This window comes from Pundamilia nyererei, unplaced genomic scaffold, assembly GCF_000239375.1.
Source record: "Pundamilia nyererei isolate P.nyererei 1_Seehausen unplaced genomic scaffold, PunNye1.0 scaffold00222, whole genome shotgun sequence".
Lineage (NCBI taxonomy): Eukaryota > Metazoa > Chordata > Actinopteri > Cichliformes > Cichlidae > Pundamilia > Pundamilia nyererei.
Genome location: NW_005187623.1, coordinates 731,645 through 741,487, shown reverse-complemented (window position 1 = coordinate 741,487; position 9,843 = coordinate 731,645). Strand labels below are relative to the sequence as shown.

General features: G+C 41.6%; 2 protein-coding genes across 4 annotated transcripts in view; both read right to left on the bottom strand.

The window, feature by feature from the left end:
* LOC102209707 (tumor necrosis factor receptor superfamily member 14) overlaps nt 1-3,272 on the bottom strand; it is a 13,080-nt gene extending 9,808 nt beyond the window's left edge. Inside the window, exon 1 of the mRNA XM_005748444.1 lies at nt 3,196-3,272. The gene's annotated coding sequence lies outside the window, so the exon portion shown is untranslated. The remainder of the gene's footprint in view (nt 1-3,195) is intronic.
* Nucleotides 3,273-5,211: 1,939 nt separating this feature from the next.
* Nucleotides 5,212-9,843, bottom strand: part of LOC102208844 (tumor necrosis factor receptor superfamily member 14-like) — a 60,320-nt gene continuing 55,688 nt past the window's right edge. For all 3 annotated transcript variants that reach the window (XM_005748441.1, XM_005748440.1, XM_005748442.1), the window contains 9 exons: nt 9,414-9,516; nt 9,181-9,306; nt 8,785-8,940; nt 7,510-7,597; nt 7,258-7,437; nt 7,150-7,169; nt 7,023-7,061; nt 6,297-6,913; nt 5,212-5,907 (listed from right to left, as the gene is read on the bottom strand). In XM_005748441.1, coding sequence (XP_005748498.1) covers nt 6,867-6,913; nt 7,023-7,061; nt 7,150-7,169; nt 7,258-7,437; nt 7,510-7,597; nt 8,785-8,940; nt 9,181-9,306; nt 9,414-9,516 — 759 coding nt within the window. In that variant the 3' untranslated portion in view covers nt 5,212-5,907; nt 6,297-6,866. The remainder of the gene's footprint in view (nt 5,908-6,296; nt 6,914-7,022; nt 7,062-7,149; nt 7,170-7,257; nt 7,438-7,509; nt 7,598-8,784; nt 8,941-9,180; nt 9,307-9,413; nt 9,517-9,843) is intronic.

Below are 9,843 nucleotides of genomic sequence, written 5' to 3'. Positions count from 1 at the left end.
TTTTTGCACATGTCGAGGAGCGTGTCAGGCTACATTTCACTGTGTGTTATACTTGTATAACTATGCATGTGACAAATAAAGAACCTTGAACCTTGAAACACAAATTAACATGTTACACAATCACACCTGACAGAACAAACAATATGTAGGTAAACCTTCAGGTAAACTGTTGAGCTGATGGTGGTGACACTTTATGTCACACAAGTCCAGTCAGAGGCTTCTTTATGGTTTGAATTTATTGCAAACATTTGAACTTTGCATATTTTGCATTTCATATCCAAGGTAACTTTGGACATGAAAGGTGAAATGTCAAATACTGACATGTATTTGCATGAACCAGAGGTTGAAAGCTCTTTTACAGCGAGGACATTCATAAAACCACAGTCAGCACTCTAACATGGATATAATGTTTGTTCCACACATGCATGTTACAGTCCGTGATAATTGCATATGTATGTCAGTATAGTTGTGTACAGCTATCTATCAGCTCATCACAAAATAAGTTATTCAGTACATAAGTCCAGACTGTACTGCAGTCTTATCAGATGACTTCACATTGAGAGAATGTCAACTATGAATGGAGCATTAGAGTACGCAAAGGTCGCTATGAATAATAGGACAGCGTTTTCTCCAGCATCTCCTCCAATCACCTCTCCATCCTTAATCCCGATCACGTTTCAATCCAGGTGAAGGAAAGGACGCTAGGAAAAGGAGGTAGGACAAACACTTGAACGCTCCCATTTTGTGGTTTAAATAAGTTCTCTGATGACTCTGCAATAGTCAGCCTCATCACTGATGGGGACGACAAGGAGTACAGAGGACTGACCCAAAACTTTGTAGATTGGTGCCAGCAGAACTACCTCCAGATGAACACCAGTAAAACCAAGGAGCTGGTGGTAGGCTTCCGCAGGCACAAACATCCTCAACTGCTACCACTGAACATCCAAGGGATGGACATCAAGGCTGTGGACAGCTACAGGTACCTTGGTGTTCATCTGAAAAACAAACTGGACTGGACTCATAATTCAGATGCCCTCTACAGGAAAGGGCAGAGCAGGCTGTAACTACTGTGGAGACTCAGGTCGTTTGGAGTGGAGGGCCCACTCCTGAAGACCTTCTATGACTCTGTGGTGGCCTCAGCTATCTTTTACGGTGTGGTCTGCTGGGGTGGCAGCATCTCTGCTGGGAACAGGAAGAGACTGAACAGGCTGATCAGAAGGGATGTTCTAGGATGCCCTCTGGACCCAGTGGAGGTGGTGAGTGACAGGAGAATGGTGGTTAAGCTATCATCCCTGATGGACAACATCTCCCACCCCATGCAGGAGACTCTGAAAGCACTGAGCAGCTCCTTCAGTGGCAGGCTGCAGCACCCATGGTGTGGGACGGAAAGATTTCGCAGGTATATGACCAAAATCTCATATCCCGATATAAGAATTTATAACGATATAAATCACAAAAATGTAACATTTTCTGTAAATTCTGTGAATCTTGGGCAGCTCGTCTTGCGGGAAGTGTTTCCAGCTGCGCGTCATGTAGCTGGAGTTGAGTGTTTTAACCAATGCATGACATAAGTTGTAACAGCCGCCGTATTCTTTGTATTTATTACACGGCGTGCTGCGGGGAAAAGCCTGTTCTAACATTTGAGTCTAAGGTTTATTTTTTAGCACCTGGCAGCTCTTTTTTTTAATTCTCATCCGTAAATAATCTGCTCTTTCACGTGATTCAGTTTATTTTGAAAAGTCTCAACAGGATCTTGAGCTTTATTGTGAAAGGTTTATGTGGAACATAAACAAGCGGACACGCGATGCTGTTACCGTTGTTGTTGCTAACCACAACGCGTAAAAACAGGCGCTTGTCCGTCCATAGTGTGGTTATATAAAATATAAGAGAAAGAGAGAACTTTAAGAAATTAATATAGTCACTACACTCACCATCAAAACGATGAAAAAATATTGCCGTAAACAATTTATTTTGCGACACCACCAAACAAATGATAGTGTAAAATGAAACGATAGACTTTTTATATCGTCATCCGATATATATCGTTATATCGAACAGCCCTATTTCCTTCCCACTGCTGTCAGACTGTACAACAAAGACTCCAACTGATCAAACACACATATCCATATATGTGCAATAACACTAAGTGCAATACTCTTTTCTGGCATCGTTGTATTTTTACTCAGTTGTATATAGAATTTGTATTCTATTTTTTATCCTACTGTATATTTTATTCTACTATAGCCTATATAGTATTTCATTTTATTATATTCTGTACAGTTGTGTACTGTATTTATTCTTATTGTATTCTAATTTTTGCTAAATAACTTGCACTGTCCACTTCCTGCTGTGACAAAACAAATTTCCCACGTGTGGGACTAATAAAGGTTATCTTATCTTAACAAAAAACAAGGACACGTAGCTACTTCCGCATGTCTACGTTCAGCTTCTGCTCAAACTGCACGATTGACTCGCAGAGGTTACAAGTTCGTAGGTCACGATACAGGGCCTCACACTATACGGCTCGATGCTCTGATGCGACCTGAGTGCTCACACTGTGCGTCCATAAAATGAAGGTTATAGCAGAAATTCTGTTGCTTGCTCGGTCTTTCACACACAGACACACACCGCCACCATCAACTTTGCTAAATTGCTAATGAAAAACATTGGTCAGGCAGCTGTGATTGAGCAGCAATGTCTATCCAACTATTTTCACGGTTGTGATAATTTTGTGAGGCCACATTGAAAAGGCTCAGATGAGCTTTCCGAAGTTCTACAGGTGCCTCCATCGCTTGTGTCCAGATCACACGCTGCACTGACGTGCTGCGGTCTTTTTCGCTGACATTTGTTTGTGCGTGCGCAGTGTGAGAAACTGCGGTGACACCCTCACGACGGTCGCGAGGATTTCAAACAGTTTTGAAATCCTGTTTGAAATCAAAAAGGTTTGAAATCCTCACGACCAAGCGATTGATGATCGGGAGCTGGTCGTGAGGTGTTAATCGCTTCTCGTTACCCCACATATACTACACGATGCACGACGAAGGCCAAAATCGGGCCGATCGCCAAAACGGTCGCGCGACTCAAAAATCGGCTCAAAATGGGCCAAACATCGCACAGTGTAAGCCCAGCATTAGCGATGTCGTGCTGTCTGAAGGTGCACTATTCCGGTAGGACAGAGGGGGTAGTTTTACTCACCGAGATGCGCTCCCCGTGCCTTCACCCCACAGACTTCCCGTTGTACCGGAAACGATTGCTGAATGTTGATTGGTTGATTCGTGGGGCGGCCCGGGAGTTAAACTGAAACGGTGAATAGGGACTGTTCATTGTTGAACACTCTTTTTTGGGGATGTGAACGCTGTGCCGAGCTCCCACCTTGTTCCAGAGCACTTTTATATACGAGGTTTCTGTTAATTGACATAAAATGCCCTTTGGTGGGTGTAGCCATTGTAAATAAAATCTATCCAGATAGTGTCTGTGAAGGTTCTCAGTCATCCAGGTCATCGTAGTCAAAGGAGCTTGCAAAGAAAAGCGTCTGGACTTCTTTAAGTTGCTTGAAGACGTTTCACCTCTCATCCGAGAAGCTTCTTCAGTTCTAAGGTCAAATGGTGGAGAGTCCCAGATATAAACTTTCTTTGCAAGCTCCTTTGACTATCCAGATAGTGCAAAACAAGCATCAGTAACCAGCTGAACTATCACTTAATAACACTGGAATAGTATGAGTGGGCATGGAGGAGGTCCTGATCAGCAAGGAAACTGTGAACAGTTTTAAAATATAGTTATAAGTAAAGCTTGACGTCCCTCCCCTTCTTCATATTTCAGACATCACCAGGAGTCTTTGCCAGGCCTCTGCTCTACTGTACAGAGTATAGACAGTAAACACATTCATGTTTAATGGTACATCGTTTTGATCACGACAAGATGAAAAACAGACTAACCCATCCACTCTGCTCTGTTCACCAGAGTTACTCTGTGGAGTAACACGTGGACAGGTTGGCAGTCTGTTACAGGGTTAACTCACACAGACAGACAAGCATTCACACTCACAGCATTATAAACATAAACTCTTCATTGAATTTCTTCAAGCTTGTGCTTCATTCAGTTCTGTGCTGCAGACTGTGGATTGAACACCTTCACTGTGACTGCAGGACGATCCAGACTGGAGGATGCAGGAAACACAGCTGGATGCATTCCTGTCCACTGTGTCTGCTCCACACTGAGGAGAGAAACACTTTCACAAACTGTGACTGTTCAATAAACCCAAGTATGTAAATGAATCCTTTCTGCCCTGACATGCAAGATTGGACCTTTGTCAGCTCAGATACATCCAAAGCACACGCAGGATGGAAGTGAAGTCAAAGCTCACACTAACCTAACACATAACCAGTTTGTTCATGCAACAAAAGCAAAAACGGCGCATTTGTCAGAAACAAAACAAGAAATCAGTTATTCATAAATCACATCCAGGCTGCTTTTGTTGTTCTACATACATTAATATGTTGCCATATCAACAATAAATAGGAAATAATAGGAACAATATAATTAGAGAACTTGTATTGGAGCAGTTGCCGATCATTTCATCATATAAAAACAATAATGCTAATGAAACCTGAACACTCACAGGTGAATGTGTTAGCTGTGCTGGCACTGACATGACTCTTACTGATAAATCTGTTTGTATTTGTTTTGACAGAAGAAGAACATTTCTGAAAATATGAAATAATGATGCGAGACGTGTAAAACATTTGTAAGTGGGACACTGAGGCCTCTGGAAACAATCAGATCGAGGCTGTGACCTGTTGTTTGGCTGGGTTCTGTCACATGCTGCTTAAAATTAAAACATGTTAATAAAGTGGTGAATTGTCCGTTGTCAGAGCTGTTACTGTCAGTGTGCGTGTTAAAATCACCTAAATGCAGTCAAATGTTGTCATTTTGGAGAAAAGTTCAGCAATTTTTTCCAGGAAGTCACGTCTCAGTCTGGGAGGAGGCAAGCAGTATATATGTATACTGTATATGTATATAGCGATCAGTAATACAGGAGGAGATACACAATTATTTATTAAACCTAAACATTTACAAGTCACAAAGTTGTTAAGTAAATGGTAAATGGCCTGTATTTGTATAGCGCTTTTACTAGTCCCGCCTAGGGACCCCAAAGCGCTTTACACACCCAGTCATCCACCCATTCACACACACACATTCACACACTGGTGGAGGCAAGCTACAGTTGTAGCCACAGCTGCCCTGGGACAGACTGACAGAAGTAAAGTAGTAAAGTTTTACAATTGCAACAGTTTTTATATTTCTCAGAAATCACAGCACTGCTGCTGCTGGTTAAGGGGAAAGGTTCAGACCTGATCAAGTCTTTGTAATCAAGTCAGGTTTTAATAAGAAGCATAAAAAACATTTTGTTATTATTGAGTGTTTTTAGGTAAAGGTGTCACTGTAAGAAGTGCAGGATCTGAACTGCAGGGAATGATGAAGCTATCAGCAGATCCAGTTTTGTGTTTTTCTTCCATATATCATGCAAAGTTTCAGCTCCACTTGTTTCTTCTCTGGTTGGAGTTTCAGCACTTCCAGGAGGATGGAGGTCTTTCTCTCTGAGAGCTTTATGAACCAGACTGCAGGAACTGATTGTAAAACTGACTGTAATGATGGAAGGACACTCAAGCCTGTTCTAGTTTCACAGTTCTTCACATCAGAGTACAGATCCAGCAGGAAGTCACTGATATTTCCTATAATAATATCCCATGTATATCTCATAAACAGGGAACGTTTGTATGTGCACACTGATGATAACAGCTCCAGTATCGTCTCTCCTGTCTGCTGCTCTCTCTCTCTGCTGCTGCACAGAATAGACTCACAAAGAACCTGACTGCTTCATGAAGATCTGACCCCAGAGGAACAACACTGGAACAATAAGAAGGAAACATTTAGTAATAATTTGATGTGAGCTGCATAAACACAACCACACAATACTGATGGACTTCATCTTGTCCATGTGTGTCCCGTATATAATGAGAGTCCATTTTATAGCCATCTTCCATCAGAGCAGCTGAACACTGTTTTTAGACTGTTACTGACTCACAACACAAACACTCATCCTGTGTGTGAAATCACTGCATACTGAACTGTAACTGTCATTTTATTTGCTGTCTGACTTTAGAAAGTAAAACATTAAATATCAACAATACAGAAACACACAGAGTGGAACAACAACATCTAAACTTCATATCTTGTACAACAGCAGCTTCACCTCCTGCTCACATCACACACGTGGAAATCACATATTTACTTACCTTTCAGTCAGTTTGGTTTCAGGATGACATGGAGGATTCAGCTGAAGATTCCACAGTCTGCAGGATTCTTTAGACTCCGAGGATATGAACAGTTGGTCCCGGTCTAAGAGGATGTAAGCTGGTATAACCCAGCAGGGGAGTATTTCTCTGGTTAGGATGTGAGCTTTGGTTTCTGCTGACACTTTATAAAGCGATAACAGTCCCCTCCAGCCTGTTAAGACTATTAAATACAGGTTTCCACCGACACTGTAGGTAAGGGGTCCCATGAGGTTTTCTCCTAGGACTTCTGCAGGCCTGCTGAACAAAGTTTGTTGGAGCTTTCCAGGTAATCTCTACAGTTTGTACAACTGCGTTGTACACATTCAGACTCATTTCAGACCAGTACATAAGTTCTTGTAATTGTTTATGTGTTTTATATCTTTTAAGATGGCCCCACAAAAGATCATCATAGTATTGGTGGACTGGTGGTGGAGGGAGGATGTGATGCAAGTCTGCTACAGTGTTTTATGAGGTAGCTGGATCACTTTTTTCTCCACAACACATGAAACAGCACAGAAAGAAGTAGATGGCTCACAGAGGGATTCCTTCATTATGGTCTGCATTTGCTCTTTTATCACCTGCACATTTGTGGGAGACATATGAAAAGGCTTCTGTTTAATAAACACACTCTGGTACATCTGTAGAGACATCAGTGCAGCTCAGTCAGTGAACAGCTCACTGTCCTACCTTCTGATGATGCCATCGCTAAACGCTCCCCATCTGTGCCTTTTTTAATGAAATTTAAAAACAAAAAAAACCTTATTATATAAATCAATGTGATGCAGTGAACATGGAGAAAGAGACACAAACATACCTTGTTCTTTGATTGGTGGTCTGTAACCAAAGCAGTGAAAATTATATCAGTGTCAGAAAACATGATGATGCAGTAAATTAAACATTTCCATTGTTCTGTCATCCTCACCTGTTAGACGGAGCCCTCTTTTTTAAGTGCCATAATAATAATCCCCCTCCTCCAGTAATTACAATTAAAACACACACAGCTACACCAACAGCTGCTCCCACATTAAAACTGTGTTCTCCACACTGAGCGTCAGCTGCAGATGTGCCTGCTGTTACCAGCTGAAGGTTGAATAGGTGACATCTGGAAGGACAGAGAGACACTGTTAGGGGACATGTACAGATGTTGCACATGTGTCTCTGAAGCTTCACTTACTGTGTGTGTGGCTGACAGGAGTGAAATGTTCCATTTGAAAATGTTCCACTGCTGCAGTCAGAGCACTCAGTGTCTGTGGAGGCGGTTCCTGATGACAACAACGACATGTGTGGATCAGTGTGGAATTCTGTCCTCAAACACACCAAGAAGCTTTGCTGTGCAAACTAACAGCAACACAAAGACTCAATCAAGAACATCTGGACTTGCTGGTATTTTCATGTTTATCTGAACTTCACTCTCTGTGATATCTCTCACACTGAGTCCAAACATCTCTCTGTTGTACCACAGGTCCTTGTCCAACAGGCCTCTGGGCTGCTCAGTGTACTAAATTTAAAAAAAAACTGGTACAGTTTGACATCTTCATGTCATAAAATTATATAAAATATCTTCATCTAATCTGCAAAGATTTTTTTAATTTTATTTTTTAAGAATCTACAAATTATAGGGAACCATACAGAAGTAAAACTTGAAAAGTTGAACTTAAACTCTATATCTCCCCATTGCCACACAGTGACATGAACCAGTGACTCTGGTAAGAGCAGGGGAGGAAGACTGTCATTAACAACCACAGCAGCAAACACAATGGACTAGAGCTACTCGAACATCAAGCTAGGTTATACGGCTAGACCGCCTGGGCCTGTCTGACCACACATCCCTGTTTACACCGTCTGAGGAGAACAGCTCTCATCTCCAGCAGAACCATTAAAAGCTGGTCTGATGGAGCCTCTCAACAGCTGGATGACTGCTTCAACAGAACTAACTGGGATACTGTCAGACATGGGAACTTTCACTGACGCTGTCTTATGTTAAATAAAGAAATCAGAAGCCTTTGAGGTGCAGGGAGATCCTGCACCTCCTGAAAGAAAGGACACCATCTTCAGGTCTGATAATACAGGTCTCCTCAGCATGGTCCAAGTCAACCTGAAAAAAGGTCTCATCTAAGGTGGGCTACAGGAGAAGGATCGAGGGTCATCTGGACCGTAACAACAGTTAAGTTATAAATAAATGGGAGAAAATCTGCAGGACCCAATGGTGGTCCTGGACCTGTGCTGAAGGACTGCACAGACCAGCTGGGATTTTCAACCAGTCTCTATATCCTCTGTCTGAGAAACCAGTCTGTACCAGACTCAGTCACTACTGCCCAATAGCACTTACCCCAGTGGTGATGTTTTTATATGGCGACTGATGTTTGCACTGTTGACTTTAGACTTAATTTTGCTGTACAAATTCTGCGTTACAATGATAATAACAATATTCTATAAAACACAAACCTACCTTTCTGACTGATGTACTGTCCTGGTTTACAGCGTTTGTGTTTCTGCGCTATGTCACAGCTGAGTCTTACAAAAGAAACACAGTGGAATCCCTCCAGTGGTTCACAGACTGTATCTGATGTTGTTGTACACTGCTTGTTTACCCTCAGACCAAGAGCTACCAACATAAAAAGAACATACTCAACATGTTTCATGTGTTTGTGAAGAGACACTGGAGCTCAGAGTTTATTGTTTTTTTGCTGAAAATATATTTGGTCATTATGTCGTCTTTACGAAATGTGAAAACATGATCATCTTAAATTAAAGAAATCGTGGAGAAAGACCTCCCTTAATGTTTTAATTTGATTTTAAACTACTATAACATAAAACATAGTTAAGCCCAGTGAAATTAATCTACCTGAGTCACAGTTTGTACAGGGAATACATCGCTCCAGGCCATTAGGTTGATCAGTGAAGGTTCCATCCATGCATGGCAGACATGACGTACTTCTATACTCATTACAGTGCATTTTCACTCGACTCCCTGATGAAATCAAAAGCAACAAATTCATTTCAAGCTTGCTTTTTTTTTATTGTGTCTAAGTTGCGTGCTTAGAAAACACATGCATTCGTCATTCAGTTGGTTCTTACCTGCAAGGCACTTCGGACAGCATTCATTTCCTATCTGATACTCTGCTTGATGACATGTGAGGCTGAGAACACTGGAGACTTTCATCAGAATTATCAGAATTACCTGAAGACAGAGAAAAGGGGTCACTACAATTTTTGGTGGCGATTTGGGGTGTCTACCAGAGGCCTGGGAGCTTGAGGATCCTAGTTGTATCGTAGCTGTTCCTACATACACACAAAAGTGAGTACACCCCTCAAATTTTTGTAAATATTTTGTTATATCTTTACATGGGACAATTCAATTCAATTTTATTTATATAGCGTCAAATCACAACAAAAGTCGCCTCAAGGCGCTTCATAGGTACAGAGAAAAACCCAACAATCATATGACCCCCTATGAGCAAGCACTTTGGCGACAGTGGGAAGGAAAAACTCCCTTTTAACAGGAAGA